We start from the raw sequence: 27,118 nt of genomic DNA on the forward strand, positions 1-27,118 counted from the left end.
TCTGGGGCTTGAAGTGTGTATGAATACCGGGTGGTGCAGAAACAGTTTCTTCTCTTGCCCTGGGGTGAAGATGAAGATGTCTTCTCTAAGATCAAGGGCACGTTATGCCTCAGCCACCTGGAAGCTTCCCACCTTGAACAACTGCTGAGATTCCTCGCAGAGGAAGACACCACACAACTTACAGTAAATATTTAATTTGGTTCCATCAACTATCCCAGCACATTTCCCTGGTACAGTAACAAAACCATGCTAAGCTGGGGTTCATGAGGTAAGGGGGTCACTGAAGAGACCCCAGAATCACTGAACCCACTCCGCAGGCCTGGTGGTTCTGTAAAACGAGGGTTTGGCTGACAGAATGTCAAGTTGGGGAAGAAATTCAAGACGGGAATATAGGTCTCTAGCTGCATGTCTGCCTGGAGGAAGGAGAAAGTACAGAAGAGCTGGAACACAAATTCCAGTTTTAACTGCATTATAGGAAAGAATGGCTAAGCCTCTCCATCTCTCTTAGGGCCCTCTCCCTAAGGAGTTCTGTCATCTCTGGTCTCTTCCAGTTCTGTTTCAAACTCAAAAGCTGAGTCCTATGTTCCAGCTTCTGGGTTCCTGCTTCAAGTCTGTGTCGCGTACCTAAGTCCTCCTCCCTCCCTTCCATCCCTTTCCCAGCCCCTCTCAGAATTTTGGGTCTCCTCCTAACTTCGATGACTTCAGAGTTTATGGCAGTTCCACATTGTTAAGGCTCAGACTTGCTTTTTTAACGAGTAGAGACCATGAGGCCATACCTGGTCTGATATCTCGTCGCACCCCACCTCTTAACTATGAGTTATGCCACCTGTTAAACTAAGCCATGTCCACAGTGTTAGCTGGGGACTTGACGGCCTGGAGACAAGGAGTCTCAGGGAAACGAGTGAATGGCTAAAAGGTTGCTATTCTTCATTATGGGAATTTGAAACTCTTCTGGCCTGGGAAAGAGGTGGGGGCAGGTATAGACAGAACTGTAAGTTCTTAGGAAACAGCTTTTCCAAGCTGAACACAACCCAGTAGAATTCTTCCAAAGCTGAGAGAAAACTATGCCAGCAGGCCTAGAAGTTCTTCTGTTCCAGCTTGCTCCAAAGAAGGAAGGGAAGGAGGTGGAGGCAGGGCCAGCCTCACTGGAGAGGAGAAATCTTCAGAGGGATCATGATTCGTGACTCCATGTGTCGAACCAAGGGGACTATGGAGAGAGAAGCAGAGGTTACCGGGTGCCTGAGGCAAGCCAAGTACTCTTGGTTCCAGCCTAAAAACTCTCAAAACCTGTGATTGGAAAAGGTCCCTTCTGACTTCTGAGAATGGTCAATGGCATAAGGATTTAGGTGCTAATGAGCTGGATTTTTTTTTTAGATAATTTTATCCATTTTCTTATGTATGTGGGAAAAAAAAAACTACCATAGGGCTGAGAGGTAGCTCAATGGTAGTGCGGCTGCCTAGCACGTATGAGCCCTTGGATTCTACCCTCGCTTCCAGAACAAACAAAGCACACTAAGCCAAATAAGATAAAAGCAAGGGCAAGCCACATTAAGGATAACATAGGAAGATTTGAAGAAAAGAATTTTGGGGAGGGGGTCAATGTAGCTTTGGAGCCTGCCCTGGAACTAGCTCTGTAGACTATACTGGCCTCAAATTCACAGAGATCTGCCTGCTTTTGCCTCCCGAGTGCTAGGATTAAAGACATGCGCCATCACTGCCCAGGAGAAAAGTAATTCTAAGGCCTAGGGCATAGTTCTATGATGAGGGCAATGCTGATGAATATGTATGAGGTCTTGGACTCCACCTCCAGCACCAACAACCAAAGATCAAAGAGAACTGTAGTGGTACACACTGGCAAGGTGAGAGCTGTAAGGGCTGAGGCTTGATTTAGAGCAACTGCCCCTCATACAGCTAGGGAGGTCATGCCCATGGGGGTATGGGTGTCAACAGAAAGTCCCCAGGAGGTCAGATTTTTTTTTTAAAGAAATTTTACCCATTTTTTTTTGTAATGTTTATGTCTCTATGTGGGTTCAAAAAAATTGCTGCATATTTTGATGGTAGATCAGGGCAAAGCACTTTCCTGCAGAAACAGCATCTGCATTACCATCTGACTAGGAACAGCTGCTTCTGTGAGGGGCACAGCTGACCCAGAGATCACCTGCCTGTGTGAGTCCTAAAGCCTCAGGGCGGATTGTATCATGTGGAATGTGTACCCCACTAACAAAGACAAACGCCTACTAATGCATGTCAAAGTAAGTTCCTACTTGAGCACAGTGGTATAGGCCTGCAATCCCAGCAACTTGGAAGACTGAGGAAGAAGGTCCACCCAGAATAAGTCTGGGCAACACAGCAAGGTAATGCAAAAGGCAATAGAAAAGATTGGGTGGGCGATGGTGCACAACAGAACAAAGAAAACAGTGTGTTCCCACACTGGAGGTAACCAAGGGATTGCAGCTGCCTGCAGAGATCTGCACCCTCTGGTCTCCCAGCAGACCACAGGCAGAGCAGACACCCACCTGCAGAGCAGACATCCACCTGCAGAACAGACCACCTGCAGAGCAGACACCCACCTGTGTAGTAGACATTTTCATCCCAGCCCCTCTTCCTCCAGGCCGCATTTCGAGTCTCCTCCCGAGACTGCAGATCTTTGTAGGCTGTGAGAAAGGCACAGGTTCATTCCTTAGAGAATCGGATCCCTTCCTCAGTGCAGGGACCCTTCCATTGCTCCAAACCCTGCCCTACTATCTCTTCATCCCTAGGTACTCCTCCTTAGACTGTCAATAAACACAGCTGTCACTATCATCCAGTTGCACATACTAAAATGATTAATTTCATCCGGGCAATAGTGGCACACGCATGTACAAAGGCCCTGTGGTAGGGATTAAGGATTTTGAAGCATATATGTATGCTAGTAACTCTTTCTATTTCCACTCTCAAACTCTCCTGTGAACTCCTATATCTGGTGCCCTTGTGACATTTCTAGTTGGGAGCATCTGTATTTTGTAATTTTTATTGCATTTATTTATTTATTCAGAGTGAAGAGTATATGGTGATCAGGAGATAAGTTGCAGGAGTCAGATCACTCCTGCCATGAGGGTCCTGGGAATCAAATTCAGGTTGTCAGGCTTGGTGGCAAATGCCTTTACCACCATTTGACTGGCCCAACACCAGCATCCTAAATATAACACTCCCAGAGGCCACAGTTACACCTCAACCCCATGACCTAGCTGCTCCCTCTGACCTCCTTGTCTTAGAAAAGGACATACAGCTGCTCAGGGAAGAATCTGAATGCTCTCCTTTTTCCTCCAGCAGTTCATCTCAGGTCCCACCGATTCAATCTTTAGACCAATTCATCTGTCTCAGCACACCACTGCCATGACCTGAAGCCAGCCCGTGCCTACCTGGTGCACTAAAGCAAGCACCTTCCCATGCCCAGTTTCCAACCTTGCTTCCCCGCCAGGCACTCTTGGAAAGGAGCATGGCAGCTTCAGAACTTAGATGCTGCTGCTGCCTCCACCCACCACATCCATGATAAACCCCAGCTTTTATTTATTTTTATTTTATTTTATTTATCATCCATGATAAATTCCCACGGCCTGCAAGGCCCAGCCTGATCTGGTGGCTGTCCTCCTCCATCCGTCCCATACATATACTCTCTTCCCAGTTCCCTCCAAGTCCTCCTCGTTTCCACTCAGTGAAGGCCTCTCACATGCTGCTCCTTCTGCTGCGACTTCCCCCAGCAATTCATAGCTGGCTTCCTCACCGTCAGTTCAGGACTCGTATTTTGCCCTCCAGAAGGACCTTGTCTATCCAAGCCACTAAGGTCCCTGTGCTTCTTTCTTTCTTTCTTTTTTAATTTTTTTTTTTTGTTTTGTTTGTTTGGTTTTGGTTTTTCGAGACAGGGTTTCCCTGTAGCTTTGGAGTCTGTCCTGGAACTCACTTTGTAAATCAGCCTGGCCTCAAACTCACAGAGATCAGCCAGCCTCTGCCCTCCTGAGTGCTGGGATTAAAGGGCGCGCTCTGCGGCCTCCACCACCACCCGGCCCCCTGCCTAGTAGTCTCCTGCAGCATCTGTTATGTAAAATTGGGCCCTTTTTTCTAGTTTGTCTGAGGCTGCAACTCCCTCAGCTAGGATGCAAGAGCAATAGGAACACAAACGCCTCCACACGTTTTATGAGTGACAGGGGACAAAGGGGGCCCCTTGAGTGTCTCCAACCTACCCCATAGGTGGTGCACGACATAGAGCTCTCCTATTTGTGAAAAGAAGCCTCCCACTGCCTCCTGGTTCTCTTGACGGTACTTGATGGCCCGAGCCCTGGAGACAGCAGAGAACATGGGACAGAGGCCCACCCAATGGTCCCTCAAGGTAGCCCAGGCTGATTCACTGGCCACACTTTATGGGTGGGATCAAAGTGGGGCCCAGGGCATGGATTCTGGAGGTGCAGCGCTGACTGGTTGGCAGCACTTTCCTCTACAGAATCTGCACTGTGCAGGTGGCTCCTTCTCTGAGATCTGGGAGGAACAGAGCATGCTGGGTTCCCTGTAACATGCCCTAAGAGAGCCCACTGGGAGCCAAATGGGGCAGGACAGCAGGGACCACCACATTTCCAACACGAGTGCTCCCACTTACCAGTTGTTTCCCCACTCAATCATGGTTCCTGGCTGAAAGAGATCCAGAGGAGGAGGAAGTGAGCACCACCTTGGACTCCCAACATCACAGGGGCAGGGATGGGAAACTAGCCTGATTCACGCCTGGTGTGCAGCTACGCACAGGAACACAGGAACGCACCACATACCTCTCTCTGCTCTGAGCTCATAAAGAGGGAGGAGCATCACAACAGAGGGGAAGCAAGCAAGAGGGGCTTTGTCGGAAGCCAGATACCTTGAGCTTGTATGTCCTCAGTTCATAGATGTTGGGGCCAGCTCTGGGCTGTGGTTCATTCCAGAAGCTGAACTCCAGAAGCAACTGGTTTCTCCTGGACAGCAGCATCTTGCTCCGTTCCTTTCGGAACTCCAGGTACTCCTGAATGTAAGGCATTGTAGGCACAGTAGCCAGGGGGGTTATGCTACCCTGTCAGTGTGCTCTGTGGGTTAGAGGAATCTCCCACACTCCCCTCCACACAGGGCTGGGCTGGAAGCAACATGCACACAGGATGCTGGGATACCTTGTTGTTTTTTAGCTTGTTCATGCAGTCCATGAGGGCTGGATAGCCACCTGAGAACCGCCATAGGTGCACTGTTGGGGATAGGATACAGGTCAAGGGGCTACCAAGAGCCTGCCCGACTAACCAGCACCAAGACAGCAGAGCAGGGGTCTCCTGGTGCCCTTTGTCTTGGTGAAGAGTAGCACTGGGTGGGGGATGACCTTAGATGCAAGCCCAGGAGACCACTAGCTTTGTTCTGCTTGGGTATTATTCTTCGACCCTTCTAGGACTCCATGTCCTCACCCACAAATCCCACCATTTCTCAAAGAGCACCAACAAGACGATTAGATGAGGATGGGGGGTAACCGCTGCTAAAACACATGCTTGGCACACAGAAGGACCTGAGTTTCATCTACAGCATCACAAGCAAAACCAAACAGAAGGTGATCTGAGTGTCTTCCACCCTAGGAACACCAGGAAACACAGGGCTGAACAGAACACTCCGAGAGGGCTGATGCTGTAGCTCAGTGGTAGAGCGCTTGTCTAATAGTAGGTGTTGGGGATTATCATTTCAAGGTGTGCTACTTTCGCTTATGCTGTGGAACATTGTTTAATGATGTAAAGATGTGTTGTTTTTGTTTATGTTGTATTTGTTTAACTCTGTGAAGCGGTGATTCTTTGGCTGTCTAAAACACCTGATGGTCTAACAAAAAGCTGAATGGCTAACAGCGAGGCAGGAGCAAGGATAGGCAGGGCTGGCAGGCAGAGAGGATAAACAGGAGGAACAAGAAGGCTGAAAGAGGAGGAGGAAAGAGAACGAGAGGAGGATGTCAGGGATCAGCTACATGGTCAGCCATGGAGTAAAGCAAGAAACACAGAAGTAAGGAAAGGTAAAGGCCCAGAGGCAAAAGGCAGACAGGCTAATTGAAGATAAGAAAAGCTGGCTAGAGACAAGCCAAGCTAAGACCAGGCATTCCTAAGTAATAAAAAGCTTCTGTGATGTGATTTATTTGGGAGCTGGGTAACAGGTTCTTCAAAAGAGCCCATAAGGGGAAAAAAAAAAAAAAAAGAGCCCATAAGGGTCCAAATAGGAGAACAACCAACAACAGCAGGGGACCTAAGTTCCATTTCTAGCACTGCAAAACACAACCAACCAATTACAAAACAAGAATGTTCCAAAGCAGTGAACTTAAGAGAAAAATAAAAACTGCAGCTATGTATGGAGACAGGGACACATAGTTCCAGCCACTTGGAAAGCTGATGCAGGATGATGCCTTGAGCCAATATCTGGGTAACAGAGGGAGACCTTACCTTCTGAAGGAAGGAGGCAGGCTGGGGATATAGATCAACTAGTAGCCTGCACAAAGCCCTGGGATCAAATTCCCATAAAACTGGGCTGGTGACACACATTAGGATGGAGACAGAAGAATCAGAAGGTTCAAGGTCAGCCTGAGCTGTGTAAAAAGGGGTGGAGGAAAGAAGGCAAGGGTGGGAAAGGACTGGGATACCCGAATACACCAGCCTGTGGTTAGGAGGATACATACAGAGATGCCAACGTACACATGACCTCCATACACATGCCATCCACACAGAACAGGTACTTACAGAACTCTCTGTGTACAGACTTCCTATTTTATTTCTTGAGTCAGGGTCTCTATGAGGCCCCACTGACCTGAACTTGATATGTAGACTAAGCTGGCCCTGGACTTACGGTGAACCTCCTGCTTCTACTTCCCAAGAACTGGGATTACAAATGTGTACACACACTAGGTTTACAGGTTGTTTTTTATTAGACACACATTTATCAGGACTGAGACAGGTTGGCTTATGGGGTTATGAGCCCCATTGCTGGGCATATGCAAGAGAGGCTCAGAGGATTGTCTGTAATGGCTGTGGCACTCGGGAAATGTTTACAGCTATCATCAATGGCAGATCTATCCGTGGACAACTGGAATGTGTCAAAGATGACTGAGGAACTGTGAATTTTTTGGTTGTTTTAGTTAAGTTTGGGTTTAATTTTTTAGACATAGTCTCATTCTGTAGACCTGGCTGGTGTGGCTTTCACTCTGTTGACCAACGTGTCCTCAAATTCACAGTAATCCTTCTGCTTCAGTCTCCTAAGTCCTAGGATTACAGGAGTCAGTCAGCATGAGCTTTTAAAACAACAATTTTTTTTTCAAGATTAAGTTTATGAGTATGAGCGCTTTGCTTGAATGCATGTGGTGTGTACCATGTGTGTGCCTGGTGTCCATGGAGCTCAGAAGATGACGTAGATTCCCCAGAACTGGAATTACGGATGGTTGTGTAATAGTTGGATTCAGAAATTGAATTCAGGTCCTCTGCAAGTACAAAAAGTGCTCTTAACTGCTTAGACACCCCGCCAGGCCCCAGCAATAAGTTTTTGAAAGTAAGTTTGCGAGGGACTATTTACTTTTGAATTTTATGAGTATAGGTGTTTGGCTTCCATGCATGTCTGTGCACTGTGTGCATGCATGCCTGTGGAGGCTGGCAGAGGGTGTGAGATTCCCTTGTCACTGAAGTTACAGACACTTGCAAGCCACCATGCATGTGCTGGAATGGAACCTGAGTCCTCGGGAAGAACAGCCAGTGCTCTTAACCCCTGAGCCATCACTTTAGCCTACCCTACTCCTCAGCATGAAATGTTTTAAAGAGAGGAAATATTTATATTGAGTATTAAATACTGCAAAGAGACATAGCCCTGACCCCCAAAACTCACTACCTATACGAGAAGGCAGGCAAGTATTTTGGCAGCTACAGGGACACATGATCAGGGAATGAAGAGGCAAGAGGTAAAAGAGCCAGGGATAGAGCCTGACCCAGCAAGGATAGTACATGATCCAGCAAAAAAAATGCAAAGAATCCAGTTTTTCAGAAGGATGCCATGTCTACACCAAAATATAAAACAGTAAGACAGGCAAGGGCTGGTAAGATGGCTCGGCAGCCAAAACCTCTTGCTACATAAGCCAGACAATCAGGGCTTGATCCCTGGAACCCAAGTGAGAAAGCTAGGTACGGAAGCACACACATGCACAGCTGAAATCTAGCCTGGAGTGCACACAGTGCACACGGAAACAAAGGGGACCCTGCTTCAACAAGGTGCAGAAAAGAACATTGTCTGCTGACCTCCACAAGTGATCAGACCATTTCAGCACTCAGGAGGCTGAGGCAGGAAGAGTATGCCCTAGAGGCCAGTCTGGACTACACAGTGAGTCCCCATCTCAACAAAACAAAAAACAGGGAAATCAAACCAAGTAAAGCAGGCAAGGGAGAAAAAAAACACTTCAGTTCAGCCACCTATAAGGTAAATAGAGCCATTCTGTCTGGGCTGACGAATCATAGGCCGGCAGCACAGTGAGCAGAGGGGTAGTGAAGTGGGGTTGTGGACTGGGCAAGGACGGACTCACCGACCCCACGGGCTGCTTGAGAGCACCGAGGAGCCACAAGAGGTTGAGTGGGGCAATGGGGTGTGAGAGAAACACACTTCCCCATACCCCCAGAGACAGAGACGTTGTGGAAAGAAGAGGGCAGTCAGATATGGGAGCTGCTGGAGACCCGGGCTAGGAGGCCATGGTGGCACAAGGGAAGCTCACCTGCCTGGTCCTGCTCCCCGTACCATGTGTTCCAGTTGCCCACAAGCGAGCAGGGGTAGTCCTCATCCAGGTGCAGCTTAGGCAGCACAGCCTCCCTGTGGGAGGGGCACAAGAAGGAGCAGGGCTTGCACTGACCACTAGGGGCCGGGAGGTAAAGGTTCCAACTCAGGCCCTGGGGCTAAGTTTGTCTCCTCTCTAAGAAACAGGTGGGGAAGACATTCCAGCTCTAGAATCCACCCTCCTTGACTTAAGTAGGAGAATGAAGCAGAGAATGATTTAAGGTCTTCTTGGGGAAAGAGGGCCCTACCCCTACCTCCCAACAGTGGCTGGGAACAGGAGAGGGAGGACTCACGTCAGACTGTTGTAGGCATCCAGACATTCGGGCTTCACATTGTGAACTGCAATGCAGGACAGAGAGCAGAAGTGAATGCATGCGGTACTCACACACGCTTCTATGTATGTGTCCGGGTGAGCGGGTCCCAAATCGGGCCAAGGCTCTCAGGACAGCATCCGGGATCCTCATCCTCTCATCTCCAGTATCACAGCTCTTTACCCCGAACCCACCACAAAAGAGAAACCTGAGGTGCAGCTGCCCAGCTTAGCAGCTACTCACACTGGATCTTGTAGAGATTACTAGTCTCCTTTTTGGACAGCAGAGTGGAGTGGGCGTCCTTCCGAGGATCCACCTTGTGAACAAAGAGGGAGCGGAACCAGCTGCCTTCGCTGTCCTTGGAATAGAAGCTGCAGAACAGAGGGGTTGAGAGGGCCACGTGGAGACACGGGAGCCCTAGCTATCCCCCTGCGCCTGTGTGCTGCTCCTTGATCCGATGGCCTACATTTCTGAAATCAGCCATGGAATCCCACGGCAGTTAGAGTGCAGTGTCATCACCTGGGCAGACGGTGCCTTCTAGAGATTCCAGCTGTTCAGTCTGCATCTGTATCCTTGTAGGGCCCAGGAGACCAGGAGAGAATTTGTGCCTCCCACCTCTCTCCCTTCACTCCCTGCCCGGGGGTTCTCCAGCCACACGTCACAGTCTATTGCTAAGAGGAGAAACGCCCAAACTCACCGTGCCTGATGCCCACCAGATGGGACCCTTGATGAGATGACAAAGACCCTAGGTCTCCTCCTCACTGCCCATGTTGCCCTGATTAGACGTGTCTCAGAGATTCTGACCCTACTAGAAGCCACCAGGCTTCTAACTGGAGTGCCCATTATTCATTGCCAGGCCCACTCTGACAGTTTTTAGGATAACAACCAAGCTGACCAACAGCCTTCCACTCCACTCCCCAATCCCGCTCTTCCACGTTCTCAGGAAACGCAACTAAGCCTCGCCACTTTCCCCTAGCATAATGGCCGCATATAAAATATTCCCAGCATTCGTGATGCAATGGAAGAAGCAAATTCTGTAAGCAGAGGGGAGAGAGGAAGGGAGAGCCTATCAGGCCACCACCCACCATTCTCTAGAACATTGCCTTGCTTTGCCCCTCCCCCTCCCACCCCATGCCTACAGTCTGAAAATGCTTAGCTTTCCTTTTCAAGATTAAGAATTAAATGAAAGGCCGGGCAATGGTGGCACATGCCTTTAATCCCAGCACTTGGGAGGCAGAGGCAGGCGGATCTCTGTGAGTTCGAGACCAGCCTGGTCTACAAGAGCTAGTTCCAGGACAGGCTCCAAAGCCACAGAGAAACCCTGTCTGGAAAAAAACCAAAAAAAAAAAAAAATTAATTAATTAAAAAAAAAAAAGAAAGAAAAAACCAAAAAAAAAAATAGAATTAAATGAAAGCATCAAAATTATGGTATGATTTCCATGCTTGTTTGGCAACCCTCTATCATCTGAAAAGGCTGAGATGGTTAATCTAGTTCTTTTTATTTTTATATAGATATTTTATGGGCATGTGTGCCCAAGTGTAAGTTTCTGCGACACATGCTCAGAGGACCCCACGGAGGTCAGCAGAAGTGTCAGATCCCCTGGAACTGGAAATACAGATGTTTGTGAGCTGCCATATGGGTGCTGGGATTCAAACCTGGGTCCTCCACAAGAGCAGCCACAACCACTGAGCCATCTCCAGCCCCCTTAATCTAACTCTTAGAAGCTCTCTAAGTTCACAATTAAGACACTCCTCAGACCACTTTTCCTCCCAACTGCACTTTTAAGATCTCATACCCAGGTGTGAAGATACATCCCTTTAATCCCAGTACTCAGGAGGCAGAGGCAGGCGGATCTCTGTGAGTTCAAAGCCACCCTGGTCTATAGAATGAGTTCCAGGTCAGTCAAGGCTATTACAGAGAACCTGTCTCAAAAAAGAAACAAACAACAACAACAACAACAAAACATTCACCTCCAGGCTGGAGATGGCTCAGCAGTTAGAGCATTGGCTGTTCATCCAGAGGACCTAGGTTCAATTCCCAGCACCCACATGGTGGCTCACAACTGTTTAGCCCTCCTGTCTCAGGAAATCTGGTGCTCTCTTCTGGACACACAGGGCACCAAGCATGCACATGATGCTCAGACATACAAGCCGGCAAAACACCCATAGACATAAAACAAATAAATAAATGTTAAATAATTAAAAAGATCTCACACCCCTCACTCCAATAGCTCGGGCCCCTATACCTGGCCTAGTGTTTGGCCGCACCTTTCCCGATGACTCCTGTCACACTCTTTACCTGCCTTCCTGAAATCACCCAATAGTGTCATTTTTTTTTTTTTTTTTTTTTTTTTTTGGTTTTTCGAGACAGGGTTTCTCTGTGGTTTTTTGGAGCCTGTCCTGGAACTAGCTCTTGTAGACCAGGCTGGTCTCGAACTCACAGAGATCCGCCTGCCTCTGCCTCCCGAGTGCTGGGATTAAAGGCGTGCGCCACCACCGCCCGGCTCCAATAGTGTCATTTTTTAACCATTCTGACGTGTTATTCTGCTCCTTCTGGTCTCAGTCCCTCCTGCTTTACCGTCCCCAAAAGACCCATAAACTCCTCAACTAACACACCTGGACCCTCATGGAGGACTACTGCCTTTGCTTGTCCTAACTCCTACCCGACTGCATTTCCTACTCAGCCACTTATTTAAACGGATGCAATTAATGATTTCCCTCTATCCATATTTCCCATAGAACTCTAGCTCCGTGGGCTTAGCACACCTCTCCCAACACTCTCATAGTCAAATGTAACCTACATCCACTTCTTTCTATCTCCTCTCTCACCAGTTCAGGGTGTAGTCTTCTCAAATGCTGGCCTAGTAAGCCAGGCTCATTTGAATTGAGGCCACAAGAGGTCCCATCCCACAGGCAAACTTTTAATAGCCCTGGCTGTCCTGGAACTCACTTTGGAGACCAGGCTGGCCTCAAAGTCACTAAAATCTGCCTCCCAAGTGCTGGGATTAAAGGTGTGCACCACCAATACCCAACCCAATAGGCATTCTTTAGTGGTGCAGCTTTACTCTTCTATTAGAGACATAAATAGTGTACCTTTGCCAAACCCCCAATTCCAAGACAACAGACAGGTCTCACAGATGTTTACTCTTTGCTCTGCCTGATAAAACTCTAGAAAAAAAACTCAGTTCAATCAAGCCTGACCAACTGCTTGTCCCAACATATCAAGTCTATGACAAAACTATACCTCCTCTCAAAAGAGCCCTTCAAATTCTCCTCTCTCCAATAACCAACACTAGATCCTAATAGACCGGACAGTTTTCTACCTGTATCAGGAAATCTGCTTCAGCCCCTAACACCTCAACTTCAACACTTCCTTAAATAGTCAAGCTCCTATTTCTTGTCTGTCTTTCTTTCTTTCTTTCTTTCTTTCTTTCTTTTTTTGAAACAGGGTTTCTCTGTAGCTTTGGAGCCTGTCCTGGAACTAGCTCTGTAGACCTGGCTAGCCTCGAACTCAAAGATATCCGCCTGCCTCTGCCTCCTGAGGGCTGGGATTAAAGGCGCACCGCCACTGCCGGCTCACCTTTCTTTTTTGACCCTCACTTCTTACCCTTCTGGTACAATTACTATTTTACCACATATAGACAATTAAGCTACAGACTGTATAGTCTTCAGGGATATCAACCATCACCATCCATAACAACACCTGTCTCTCACCTCTGAAAACCTCATAATTTCCAAATGATGCCACAGTCTGGACTTCTATCTCTTGAGATAGCCATTCCTTCACCTTAAAAAAAAAAAAGAGGGGGGAGGGGTGCTCCAGAGCCTTCTATGCTTTACCATCCTACGATCCTGCAGTGACTGAACCAGCAGCTCCAACCAGGGCCCTGTGAAGCCTCCACTTAGGAGGATCTCTTGTCAATGACTTGACCTTACTCAATTGTCTTGGGAATGTAAACAAAAGAGGCCAAAATAAAAGCAAAAGCCCCACTCAACGTCTGGCCTAATCTATGCTTCTTTTTTGTTTTGTTTTTCAAGACAGGGTTTCTCTGTGTAGCCCTGACTGTCTTGGAACTCACTCTGTGGAACTCAAAGGTCCCCATGCCTCAGACTCCCCAGTGCTGGAATGAAAGGTGTGCACCACCACACCAATTATTTTTTAAATGTGTATGAATGTTTTGCCAGTAAGTAACTGTACCACATGCATGCTGCACCCATGAAGACCAGAAGGAAAGGATTTGATCTGCTGGAACTGGAGTTAGAAATGGTTGTGAGCCACCATGTGTATACAGGGAACTGACCCTAGTCCTCTGCAAGGGTAGTGAGTGCTCTTAACCACTGAGCCATCTCACCAGCCCAGATCCACATCTTACACAGACAATTGGAACTAACCCCTCCTGACTCATGGAACATTACACAAATGGTCTGTTCAAGGAAAACAAGTTTTGTCATAAAATTTACTATTAAGATAATGAGAAGCCCATCTGTTCCCTCAAACATAAGCCTGAACAAGAGCCTCACAAAGGTCAGACCAAGCAATGTCCCCTTATCTGTTATGGAAAGGGCTCCCAACCCTTTCCAGGGGAGCGACTTCCCTCTCTGGGAACTCGTTTTTTCTTAAAGTGCATTTCAGCAAGTTCTCTGTTCACGACTCGGTAAATTCCTCTATGGCTAAGTCATCACCCTTCCCAAAAGTGTCTCACATAGCAAACACTATGCTTCTTTCCTATATGCACAAATTTATGATAAAGCTTAATCTATAAGTAATGCATTTTTCATACATGTGTTTAAAATTATGATGAAATTTCATTTATAGGCTAAGCATAGTAAGAAATTAACAATGATAAACTAAAACACTATCCTGAAATAAGTATCTATGGATGTGGTCTGTTGCTGAAATCTTCCACTTCTTTTTCTTTGGTGTTTTTTTGTTTTGTTTTTTTGACACAGGATCTCTGTGAAACCGTCCTGGCTGTCCTGGAACTCACAGAGATCTGCCTGCCTCTGCCTCCCAAGTGCTGGGATTAAAGGCGTGTGCCGGGCTGGAGAGATGACTCAGTGGTTAAGAGCACTGACTGCTCTTCCAGAGGACCCGGGTTCAATTCCAGCACCCACATGGCAGCTTACAACTGTCTAAAGATTCAGTTGCAGGGAATCTGACACCTTCACACCAATGCACATAAAATAAAGTTAAATAAACCATAAAAATATTTTTAAAAAATAAATAAAAATAAAGGCGTGCACTCCATTTCAAATCTTCTGACAAGAGCTGCTAGGAGATAAGTAAAACATGAGCAAAGGGTGTGATATCTGATCGCCATTGTTCACCTGACTGGGCTTGGGATAACCTAGGAGACACACCTCTGGTCACCTCTGTGAGGTGTTTCCGGCGGCTTAACTGAGAAGACTCACCCCACTCAGTGACTAGAGACCTAGACTGAATAAAAGAGAAAACGGGGGGAGGAGGAAAGCCTACTGAGCCCTTGAGTTCATCTCTCCTGACTCCTGACTACAGATACAACACGAGCAGCTGGCCGCCATCGTGGACTGTTCGCTCAAACACAGTAGGCCCTTCTCTCTTAAGCTGCTCCTTGTCATGGGAAAGGTAGCTGACAGCAATGAGGACTCTGCTGCTTGCCTGGGAGAGAAAAGATAGCGTTTCATAAAGCGAGAAGAATGCTGGCGTAAACACGTCTAACACCATGGGCTCCTTCAGTTATTGTGCATGTATTTGTTCACAGCAAAGAGCAAAAGGACACGAGTCCTTAGATGGGATGCATGGTGACTTAGGGTGCCTGAGCCAGGCTCTGGGAACTTCACTGCAGGAAGCTATGCAACCTTAGAGTGTGGGTTCTACTACTGCCACCTTCAGGATGAATTAGCTCACAGTTTAAGGAACTTGCCAAGGGAATATGGAAAACCAGAGAACAGCACTTTCCTTGACAACCAGTCCCTCAGGTGGGACACTGAAGGGCATGGCCTTTGCTCTGAATGGTGTGACTGACTCCCCAGGAGGAGGTGGTGACAGGGAGGAAAGTGGCTCTATTTGCCCACCAAGACCTTTGCTCCAGAGCGAGGCTCTCAGTAACTCATTAACATCACTAATGGCCAAGGTAAATATCCAGTGGCCAGTCCTGAAAAGCAAGCCCAGGGGCTTCAAGGCTGGACAGGTGAGGTCCCTGAAGCTTTGATGCCTTCCCTCTCCTCCAGCCATTCTAATTCTGCAGGTCTGATTCCCCATGTGTTTAGTAGCAAAACACAGCAGCTCACCCAGCTAGGCCTTTTCTTTTACATTAATTTTTATTTCATTTTATGTATACAGATATTTCACCTGCATGTATGTCTGTGCACCACTTCCATGTTGGCTCCCTGGACGCCAGAAGATGATATCAGATCCCCTGGAACTGGAGTTATAGATAGCGGTGAGCCACCATGTGGATGCTGGGAATCAAACCCAGTTCTCTGGAGGAGTAGCCAGTGCTCTTAACTGCTAAGTCATCTCTCCAACCCTAGTTGTTGGAAATGGTTTATTGTATAAGTAAAAATCTAATAAGGGACTTGTTCAGACCCAGAGAGTTTCTCCATTTCAAGCCAACACCCCCAAGAACATTATTTTTTTAAGAGATATATTTATTTAATGTGTATGAATGTTACCTGGATGTATGTATGTACACCACATGGGGGCCAGGAAAGAGCATTAGATCCCTAGGAACTGGAGTTACAGATGGCTGGGAGCCACTGTGTGGGTGCTGGGAACTGAACCCCGGTCCTCTACAACAGCAGCAGCAAGTGCTCCAGCCCCAAAGTACACATTTTTAAGAGTTCAAATTTTACTTTTCTAGTGAATTCCTGGTGTTTTCCTACCCTTGCCCTGCCCAGTCTTTCTCACTTTGCTCCCTTGTTTTGTTCTACAGCAGTGGTTCTCAACTTTCCTAACGCTGCAACCCTTTAATACAGTTCTACATGTTGTGGTGACCTCAGCCATTAAATTATTTTTGTTGCTACTTCATAACTTTAATTTTGATATTGTTATGAATCTTTATGTAAATATCTATTATACAGGATATCTGGTACGCAACCCTTATGAAAAGGTCATTCGACCACCAAAGGCGTTATAACCCCCAGGTTGAGAACTGCAGGAACATCTAAAACCCTACGCCTGAGCTAGGCATACAGATCCATCGGAGAGGGCTGGAAAGATGGCTCAGAGGTTAAGAGCACTGGCTGCACTTCCAAAGGTCCTGAGTTCAATTCCCAGCAACCAATGGTGGCTCACAACCATCTGTAATGAAATATGCTGCCCTCTTCTGGCTTGCAGGGACGTATGCAGGCAGACCACTGTATACTTAATAAATAAATAAATCTTTAAAAAAAAAAAGATCCATAGGAGAATATATCTGCCTACCTAGCATGCATGACACCCTGTGTTCGATCTCCAGCACTGAAAAAAAAAGAAAAGAATCACGTACCAAAACCAAAAAAAACCTCTGTTTGATTATTACACTTTATTTATTTATTGTTTGTCTCCTCACCAGATGCAGCCTCACAAGGGTGGATTTGGTATGTTCGGCTGTGTTTCCAGTAACCGGAGCAAGGCTAACACACAGTACAAACTCAATCTATGTTTGGGAAATAAATGAATGGGATGCAGATGCAAACAGATAAGACAGACAGATGGCCAGACAGAGACTAAAGCCTGAAAGTAAAGAGAAGCCCTGACCTAGAATGTGGACTCAGACTCAGGGACCTTTCCATTTCAACCATCACAGCAGAATTAGTGCTAGAGATGATGAAAACAGGCGGGGTTTGGTGACATACACCTTAAATCCCAAGGCCAGCTTGGGCAACATTGTGAGACTAGATCTCAAACGCAATGTTAAAGGGTGAGGAATACAGCATTGTGGTAGAACACTTGCCTGGCATTCACAAGGCCCTAAGTTCAACCTCAGTCCTGAGAAGAATCAGAAGGAGCTGCCCCAGTGACCAGTCCAGCCTTTTTCTGTGAGACTCGCCCACAATTTCACCTCGGCTCTTTCATTAGTTCCACACAGCCCTGCCTTTTCCCACAACTATACAGGAGCCGCAGACTATCTCCCTTCCATTCCCCACGTGACCTAGCACAGTGCTTCTGCCACAACAGCTCAGAAATTATTCCACCTAGACAAGAACATTTCCATCTCCTGAGGCTACGGTATCGTAGACGTCACGTCACGTTCGCACTGGCAATGGATGGAAGTCAACGGCCTGATGCCGCTCCAAGTGTGAAGGCTCGAGAACCTCGGAACTTTCTAGACCGGGATGCTCAGCTCTCTAGGTCCTGAACATCTTCTCAATTGGAGCTGGCTGCCACATTTCTCCTTATCGAGAGAGAGGTGTTCCGGCTGTGAGAACCGAAGTTTGGGGCTGTGGGTGTAGCTCAGCGGAAGAGTGCTTGCCTAGCACACATGAGGTCCTGTGTTCAGGCCCCAGTGTCACAGGGGGAACACATCATAAACACATAAAAACAAGCAGAATCACCATGACTACTAAAGGCTTGTTAGTAACAAGATTAGTGTAGGAGTAACACGAACTTCTCTCTCTCCCTTTTTCTTTCTTTCTTTCTTTCTTTCTCTCTCTCTTTTCTTTCAAAAGAATCTTGTTATATATCCCAGGCTTAGCTTCTAACTCATGATCCCCCTGCCTCAGTCTACCAGTGACATGAGCACAAGTATGCACCCTGGATAATAGCATTGTATATTGAGCAGCTACTACATACTACAAGTTAATCCTCACAGTACATTTATTTTTAACTTATTAATTCTTTGAGAATTTTGGACAGTGTGTTCTAATTATATTCATCCCTCCTTTTTTTTTTTTTTTTTTGATTTTTCGAGACAGGGTTTCTCCGTAGCTTTTGGTTCCTGTCCTGGAACTAGCTCTTGTAGACCAGGCTGGCCTCGAACTCACAGAGATCCGCCTGCCTCTGCCTCCCCGAGTGCTGGGATTAAAGGCGTGCGCCACCACCGCCCGGCTCACCCCTCCTTTTACAGTAAAATTTTAAACAATGAGGGGCCAGCAAGCTGGTTCACCAAGTGAAGAGCTTGCCATGCAGTGTCTTTACCATAGGTCATTGGTAGAACTGCCAGCCCCAAGAGTGACTCCAGAAAGATAGGGAGCAGGCTGAAGATCAGCAAGAAAAGGTGGTCTTGGGTCTCAATATGGGGCCAGGGCAAATAATAATGATGATGATGATGATGCAAATCATTAAGGGTAGGTATCATAGGTAAATGCTGCGTGTCTTCACAGCTCATAGCAGGGATTGCCATGCCCACTGTAACAGAAAGACACCAAGGCTCACCAAGAATCATACAGGATTGCCACATTAGAAGCAGTAGGTGTCTCTAACCCTTCCCCCATCCCATTGTGACCTCTGGGTGTGTGCCACACTAAAGATCCTACCACTGTTCTTTTCTCAGCCTCAGTATCTCCATTCATCTGGAAAACATGGTCTCCTAAAGATGACCTTGTGCCAGGCAATGGTGGCACATGCCTTTAATCCCAGCACTCAGGAGGCAAAGGCAGGTAGATGTCTGTGAATTCAAGGCCAGCCTGGTCTACAGAGTGAGTTCCAGGACAGCCAGGACTACACAGAGAAACCCGTCTCATAAAAACAAAAAAACAGAGATGATCTTGTGACTGGATATGGCTTGGTGGTTAAGGGAACACAAAGCTGCTCTTGTAGGGGACCCGAGAGTTGGTTCCTAGCGCCACATCAGTAGGGTGGCTCACAATTGCCTGGAACTCCAGTTCCAAGGGATTTAGCTCCTTTTTCTAGCTCAATAGCACCTGCATTCTTGTGCACGTTCTCATTCCTCTCCTCTCTACACACACATTTAAAAAAAGTAAATTTCTTTATAGAAAAAAAAAACAGATGATCTTGGGCCAGTGAGATGTAAAGGCACCTGCTGCCAAGACTGACAACCGGAGTTAGATCCCTGAGGCCACATGTGCCATAGAATAGACACGCATGTGCGGAAGCACACACACAGACACACACACGAATACAAGTGTTCATTTGCACATCCACACAAAATAATTTTTAGATTGTTATGCTTGAGTGTTTTGCCTGTGTGTGTGTGTGTGTGTGTGTGTGTACCACTTGTACACCCATGAAGGCCCAAAGAGGGTGTCAGATCCCTTGGAAGTGGAGTTTCAGACAACTGTAAGTGGTCTCATGTGTGAGCCGTGAATCAACCTGGGTATGCAGAAAGAGCAACCAGTGCTATGCCATCTTTCTAGTCCCCCAAAGAATTGTTTTTTGTTTGTTTTGTAAGACATGGTCTCTCTATGTAGTCCTATCTGTCTTGGAGTTGGATATGTAGACCAGGCTGGCCTCCAACTCAGAGATCCGCCTGCCTCTGCCTCCCGAGTGCTGGGTTAAAGGCATGCACCACCACGGTCAGGCTCAAACTAATTTTTTAATGTAAGAAGATTGTTTTTCTGGATATCCTTTCAACTCTCACAATGACAGAAATTGCTTGAGGCCCAGACTTGGGCAATGGGTAACACAAACATGACTTCTTCAGTCCTCAACAATCCAATGAGAAAGTACGGTTTCAAAGAAAGAGCACCAGCCTAGCGTACCTGAGCTCCTGGATTCTTTTCCCAGACACACAAAACAATCCTGTCAGACAAGTCCTGTTTCCTCCTTCTATCCAAGGTCATCCCTCCACAAAAGGCTGTTTACCAGGCACAACCCAGGCTTTTCCCCAATGTCAGCTTCTCCCTCTATATCCAGCATGGAGGTGACGGACCCAAGTCCAACTCCGATATCTCCGCTTTCCAAAAGTTCCCGTGCACAGTGATCTAATGGGGGACTCTATGGCTTCACTCCCGGGCTGGGGCAGGAGGAACGCGAATTCCTTTCCACAGGTGTGAGGACAGGTGTTTTCTCTTCTTTAGCAAATATTCTTTGCGCTTACCCTGTCCTCAAACCTGTGAGGGTACGGGGCTGTGGAAACAGGAGACCGACTAGGGAAGGACAGGTTAGCACTGGGTCAGAAGCGCTCAGGGTGATAAATGCAGAGATAGGGTTAGCACAGGGCACAGCACGGAGGAGGGAGGAGCAGCCCAGAGCCAGTCAGGGGCAGCCAAGCCCTACAGCCAGAGCCGAGTCTCTCTCCACCAGCGGTGGTGCAAAGTGCAGGGTGCATCATGAGACCTGGGTCCTACCTCCAGAGCAGCCTCCGAAGGGCTCAGAGACTGACCTTGACCAACTCCCACCCCCTTCTGTCGACCCACTGTACAGTGCAGGGTGAGGGACCACTTTGGGAATTCCCACTGTACCCTAGTCCTCTCCTTCCTCCTACAACTTCCTGAGGGAGGAGCTGCCTGGCCCAGAAGCCCCCAGCGCGTGGCAAATCACAAAGGACAGACTAGAGGGCTGCTACCACTGTCCTCTGCTTTCGCTCCCCCACTCCCCGCTCCAGTGCTCAAGACCTGTCCCTCCCACTCACCTCATTTTTTATTCTCAGCCCAGACCCAGGTCCTAAACAGGACAAAGAACCTGTCCAGCAAGACATGATAATGCACGCCAGTAATATCTAGGAGGCCGAGGCAAGAGGATTCCGAGTTCAAATCACATGTAATGTGAACCTGCTTAAAAAATAAAACCCTACCCGTATCTCTTCACCTCCCTCATTCTTTCTCAGACTCTCCTCAGGCCTTCATTCTGGCAGCTCCTCCTCTAACCCCTGAATTCTAAACCCAAGAGTCTGCTCTTCATTCCAGCCCCCTCCCTTGCCCCTGTTCCGGGCACGCGGTCGGCCCCGTCGGCCTCTCACCGCACAGCAGCCGCAGCCGCGAGATCCCCAGCGCGGGGTCCCTGCTTCCCCAGCAGCCGCCGTACCGCTGCAGAGATGATGCACAACCGCGGAGCCATGTTGGACCAGAGCAGGTCGCAGGAAGGCCACGCCCCAGCCCTGTGGAGGGGGCGGGGCTAGAGAAAGCCACGCCTCCTCCTCGCCAGCCTACCTTTCAAGAACAGCCAGATGGGAACCTTCCAAATCCGTTGCCACACCTCGGAGCTGCTGGACCTCTGCAGCTAACTGGCTCCGTTCCCTTGAACAGCCCTTTCCCCGCTCTGTACCTTAAAATTCACCTCGGTAAATGCGGGCGTCGAACAATAAGTTTTGGACATTCGGAGGACACACCAAAGAGGGTCTGCATACCCCAAAATTGTATACAAGTTTTGTGTGCCTGTCAGTTCCCTTCCTACTAGGGTGCTGGGGGAGGGGGTGTGGAACCCCTGCAGGACTTCACAGGTAGTTTGTGTTCTGGGTCAAGGCATCAGCAGTGTTTATCTCATCAAAAGAACAGACACTCTCCAACACTTACTTTTTTATCAGAGGCAGGCGGATCTCTGTGAGTTCGAGACCAGCCTGGTCTACAAGAGCTAGTTCCAGGACAGGCTCCAAAACCACAGAGAAACCCTGTCTCGAAAAACCAAAAAAAAAAAAAAAAAAAAAAAAAAAAAAAAAAAAAAAAAAACCACTTACTTTTTTAAACGTCTAAAGAGATTTATTTCATTTTTAATCGTTTGTGTGTGTACAGGCGTCAGAGGCCTCCGAAATCCTGGAGCTGGAGTTTTAAAGGAGGTTTGAGGTATCCTAATGGGCTGGGATTCAAACTCATGTTCTTCTCCAAGAGCAGTACCGGCTTTTAACAGCCGAGCTATTTAAGTCTGGCGGTTAAGGCTCTGGGCAAGCAGAATGCTTTCTCTCCAGAGCCCGAGTGTGATGCTTTACACCTGTAATCCCAGAACTTAAGCCGAGACAAGATAATGAAGGCTACATAATTAAAAAAAAAAAAAAAAGCTTTCTCTCCACCATCTATTCATCTGGGCTCCTATATTTGATTTCTCAGCCCACAAACAGAGGTGGAAACCCTGCTGACCCCTGGGGGACCCAAAGACAGAGATATACCAACCAAAAAATGCAAACCCACTGGCTGGTAATTCCCACTCTGTGTGCCTGGGGTCAGGAACTTGCAGAGGACATAACTAACTTCCTGACTCTCTCAAATTTATGAGTCTGTCTAGGTAGCTCCCACTTAAGGCCTTGAAACACCGAAATTTGACTGAACAAGTCCTATCTGTACCAACTGATAGGCAAGACCTGGTGTAGCAGACAAATATCCAATCACTGCTGGCTGAAACCTCCAGAGCAGAGGGAGTGGCCATCCCTCATCCCTCCCTCTTGTCTATGCTTCCCCAGCACGGGGTTATGGACCAACTCCCTCCTCAAGGTCTTCAGGCTTATACTAACTGAGCTATCCGCAACCCAAGAATTTAGATTTAAACTATGTGTTGGTTTGAATAAAAATGACCATCATATGGAAATAGAAAACACTTTACTGAGTGAGATAACCCAGACCCAAAAAGAGGAATATGGTATGTACTCACTCATAAGTGGATTCTAGCCATAAACAAGGGACATTGAGCCTATAGTTCGTGATCCTAGAGAAGCTAAATAAGAAGGTGAACCCAAAGAAAAACATATATTTATCCTCCTGGATATTGAAAGTAGACAAGATCGCCAGGCAAAAGTTGGGAGCAGGGGGGTGGGTGGGTTGGGGGGAAGGGGAGATGGGGAGAGAGAAGGGAAAAGGAGAGGATTGGGGAGAGCTTGGGGGAATGGGATGGTTGAGATGGAGTAAGGGTGGATATGGGTGCAGGGAAAAAGATATCTTAACTAAGGGAGCCATTTTAGGGTTGGCAAGAGACTTGGCTCTAGAGGGGTCCTCAGGTGTCCAAGGGGATTTCCCCAGCTAGGTCTGTGGGCAGCAGAGGAGAGGGTGCCTGAACTGGCCTTCTCCCATAGCCACACTGATGAATATCTTGCATCTCACCATAGAACCTTCATTTGGCGATGGATGAAGATAGAGACAGAGACCCACATTGGAGCACTGAACTGAGCTCCCAAGGACCAGATGAAGAGCAGAAGGAGGGAGAACATGAGCAAGGAAGTCAGGACTGCGAGGGGTGCATCCACCCACTGAGATGGTGGGACTGATCTAATGGGAACTCACCAAGGCCAGCTGGACTGAATGAGCATGTGATCAAACCGGACTCTCTGAATGTGGCTGACAATGAAGGCAGACTGAGAAGCCAATGATAATGACACCAGATTTTGATTCTACTGCATGTACTGGCTTTTTGGGAGCCTAGTTTGTTTGGATGCACACCTTCTTAGACCTGGATGGAGCAGGGGGCCTTGGACTTCCCACAGGGCAGGGCACCCTGACTTCTCTTAGGACTGGAAAGGGAGGGAGAGGGACAGTGGGGGGAGGGGGAGGGAAATGGGAGGATGGGAGGAGGTGGAAATTTTAAATAAATAAATAAATAAATAAATAAAGACCATCATAGGTAGGCTCATATGTTTGAATACTTGGTTTCCAGTGGTGAAACTGTGTGGGAAGGATTAGGAGGTGTGGCCTTATTGGAGGAGGTGTGTCACTGGGGGCGGGTTTTGAAGTTTTAAAAGCCCACAGCCATTCCCAGCTACCTCCCTCTACCTCTGCTTGTGAGTCAATAAGTGAGCTCTCAGCTACTACCCTAGCACCTTGTCTGTCTTGACTGCTGTCATGCTCCACACCATGATGTCATGGACTCCAACCTTCTGGAACCTATGTAAGTCCACAATAAACTCTTCTAAAAGCTGCCTTAATCATGGGTCTTCTTGCAGCAGTAGAAAGTAACTAAAACAAACTATGATTCTTTTCCCTTTGAGTTTTTTTCTTAAACTTAAAAAATTTACTCAGCCGGGAGGTTGGTGGGATACGCCTGTAATGCCAGCACTCTAGGAGGCAGAGACAGGAAGATCTCTATGAGTTCAAGGCCAGCCTGGTCTACAAAACCAAAATGATAAGCCAGGCAGTGGTGGCGCACGCCCTTAATCCCAGCACTCGGGAGGCAGAGGCAGGCGGATCTCTGTGAGTTCGAGACCAGCCTGGCCTACAAAGGGAGTTCCAGGACAGACTCCAAAGCTACAGAGAAACCCTGTCTCGAAAAGCCAAAAAAAAAAAAAAAAAAAACCAAGTTCCAGGGCAGCCAGTGCTCTTACACTGACAAACCCTGTCTCAAAAACATAAAACATCTTTTATTAAAGTTTATATGTGTATGTATAACCTAAATGAATATATGTGCACCAAATACATGCAGTGCATGAGAAAGTGAGAAGCATCAGGTCCCCTAGAACTGGAGTTACAGGTTATGAGCCACAGTGAAGGTCCTGGGAGACAATTCAGGTCTTCTGCAAGAGCAGCCAGTACACCTAATTCTGATCAATCTCTCCAGGCCTCCCCATGAATTTTCTTAAGATGATACAATGAATACAACTTACTTTGTGTGATTCGTTTACAAAGGAAACTGAGTATCAATATGATAAACAGAAGTCAGAATCAATTGTCACAGCAGGTGGAACCATCAAAATAAATGCAGCACCAGTCAGGGTTGAGGAGAGTAGCTAACATAGCAGGCTGCCAGCCTGTGGCTTGAGTTCTGCGTGAGCCAAGTGAAGCATGCAAAGGGCATCAGAGACACAGCTGGACTTGGAGAAAGAGTGGTCTCTTCATTGTAGAAGTCAGTGTGATCTCCACAGGTTCCCAGACCACTGCCACTCAGGAAAAACACAGCTGATTAGATGGAGGATCACCAGATGGAGACATTGCTGTTGTCATGTGGTAGGATGTGCTTTCCTTTAAGAATCAAGAACCTGGCCAGGTGGTGGTGGCACAAGCCTTTAATCCCAGCACTCAGGAGACAGCGGCAGGTGGATCTCTGTAAGTTCAAGACCAGCCTGGTCTACAGAGCAAGTTCGAAGACAGGTTCCCAAATTACAGAGAAACTCTGTCTTGAAACAAACAAACAAAAAACAGAATCAAGAGACTGGAGAGGCTGGGTGGTGGTAGTGCATGCCTTTAATCCCAGCACTTGGGAGGTAGAGGCAGGCAGACCTCTGTGAGTTCAAGGCCAGCCTGGTCTACAGAGCAAGTTCCAGGACTGGCTCCATAGCTACTGAGAAACCCTGTCTCAAAAATCAAAAACAACAAACAAACAAATAAGTAAAACGGACTGGAGAGATGGCTCAACTCTTGCAGAGAGTCAAACATCCAATTTCCAGGACCCACATCTGGCTTCTCACAGCGCTCTTCTGCACCACTGCAGAACCCATGAATACAATTGGCTGACGATGAAGGAACTTCCAGCATGAAAGTACAATCCAATCACAAAATAATCAAGGGGTGGATATTACCAGCAACACTATTTCACTCACTACAAGGGATCATTTTTTTAAAATAAATTGAAATGGGTAGTCTTGATGACCTTGACCTTTGACCGTGTAACCAACAGAGGCTCTTGAGAATCAAGCCACAAAATAAGACACATGGACAGGAGGTGCTGGCTCTGCCAGCCTAAGGTAACAACTTCACTCAACCCCAAGATTTCATTTCATTTTGTTTTATGAGACAAGATCTCCCTCTGTAGCCTGGGATGACCTTGGACTCACAGTAATCTTCTTGCCTCCCTTTCCTAAGTACTGACATTACTGCATGAACCACCATACTTGGCATGAAGCCTGAAGCTTCTGAATGCCTCAATCTTGCTGAGGTGGGAGAAAAGGAGGAGGGAAAGAGAAACAAAGGGATGACCTGCAGCTTTTCCTACAAATCGTAGCCTTTCTTTATTCCTTTCTTTTCTTCCTTCATTCCTTTTTGTTTTGTTTTGATTTGCTTTGGTTTCTCTGTGTAACCCTAGCTATCCTGGAACTCGTTCCGCCCGTAGACCAGGCTGGCCTTGAACTCACAGAGATTGGCCTGCCTCTGCTTCCAGAGTGCTGGGATTAAAGATGTGTACCACAACAGCAGGATTTCTGCATTTCTAAGAAGTATTTTTCCTTCCTCCCTCAACCAAAGTTGGAGATGGATGGAAAGGAAGATGAAACAGTTTGGCTCTGGAACATTTCACTCTTGACTAGGAGAGAGGGAAGGCAGGTCTTACTCTCTATTCCATACAAAATGTTTTGAGTATTTGTTCCCCAGATTTCATATGTTGAAGTCCTGGTTCTTAAAGTTATATATTAATGACATTGGAAATAGAAGGTGATGGAGTTGTGAGGATGCTGACTCATTAATGGTTAATCAATTCATGAATTAATTGATTAGTGGGTTATTGAGGAATTAGATCAGTAGATCAGTAGAGAGTGGATGTATTGTAAGACTAGGGTGTAGCCCAGTGTTACTGGAGTGGAAGATCCTTCTGTCTATGTGTTGCTTTTATTGGTTAATGAATAAAGAAAACTGCCTTGGCCTGATAGGGTAGAACTTAGGTAGGCAGGAAAGACTAAACTGAATGCTGGTATAAAGAAGGACAGAATCAGGAGCCGCTGCCAGAGTCAGACATGCCAGAACTTTGCTGGTAGGCCGCAACCTCGTGGTGATACACAGATTAATAGAAATGGGTTAAATTAAGATGTAAGAGTTAGCCAATAAAAAGCTAGAGCTAATGGCCTAAGCAGTGTTTTAAATAATACAGTTTCTGTGTGGTTGTTTCAAGGCTAAGCTAGCTGGGCAGCCGAACAAGCAGGCCCTCTTTGCAACATGTTACATCATGTATGAAGCCTGGATTCTATCCCCAGAAACATAAACAAGTTTGACTGTCTTGGCTTTCTCTTGCTATATGATATTCTATGTCATCTCTTGACTCTTTGGAGTCCTGGCTAGTAAGAAGGACCTCTCCAGGTGCAGTCCCTCAACCTTGAACTTCAGAATTATAATAAATAAATTTCTTTGTCTTTTCAAGTACTTATCCTCCATTATTTTATTAAAGCAATGGATAACAAACTCATTGGAACCATGATGCGTGGCAGCTCACTACAGAAGTACCCTCAATACCCATTCCTCTATCCTAGTTACAATGACCAACATAATCCAGTTTACACTGGAATGTCTCTGTT

At 47.1% G+C, this 27,118-nt stretch overlaps 1 protein-coding gene across 1 annotated transcript; it reads right to left on the reverse strand.

Annotated features, from left to right (window-relative positions):
- Nucleotides 1-178: 178 nt before the first annotated feature.
- Nucleotides 179-21,070, reverse strand: LOC121459430 (protein NipSnap homolog 1). The gene is made up of 10 exons (XM_041669190.1): nucleotides 20,948-21,070; nucleotides 9,369-9,496; nucleotides 9,108-9,153; nucleotides 8,756-8,850; nucleotides 5,166-5,236; nucleotides 4,883-5,023; nucleotides 4,631-4,662; nucleotides 4,221-4,315; nucleotides 2,571-2,654; nucleotides 179-1,207 (listed from the first exon to the last, which is right to left on the reverse strand). Exons 1-10 carry the CDS (start codon nucleotides 21,043-21,045, stop codon nucleotides 1,143-1,145), a joined length of 855 nt encoding a protein of 284 aa, XP_041525124.1. The 5' UTR covers nucleotides 21,046-21,070; the 3' UTR covers nucleotides 179-1,142.
- Between the last annotated feature and the right edge of the window lie 6,048 nt (nucleotides 21,071-27,118).

This window comes from Microtus oregoni, unplaced genomic scaffold, assembly GCF_018167655.1.
Source record: "Microtus oregoni isolate MIOR12 unplaced genomic scaffold, Mior012 000019F_ref0000042, whole genome shotgun sequence".
Lineage (NCBI taxonomy): Eukaryota > Metazoa > Chordata > Mammalia > Rodentia > Cricetidae > Microtus > Microtus oregoni.

Excerpts from the sequence above, each read along its gene's own strand:
- LOC121459430 (XM_041669190.1), bottom strand. The coding sequence starts at position 21,045 with ATGGCTCCGCGGTTGTGCATCATCTCTGCAGCGGTACGGCGGCTGCTG. Across the intron at positions 5,237-8,755 it reads CGGGGAGCAGGACCAGGCAG|TGCACCTATGGCGGTTCTCA; the intron begins GTGAGCTTCCCT and ends TATCCCCAACAG. Across the intron at positions 4,316-4,630 it reads ATTGAGTGGGGAAACAACTG|GGCTCGGGCCATCAAGTACC; the intron begins GTAAGTGGGAGC and ends TGCTGTCTCCAG.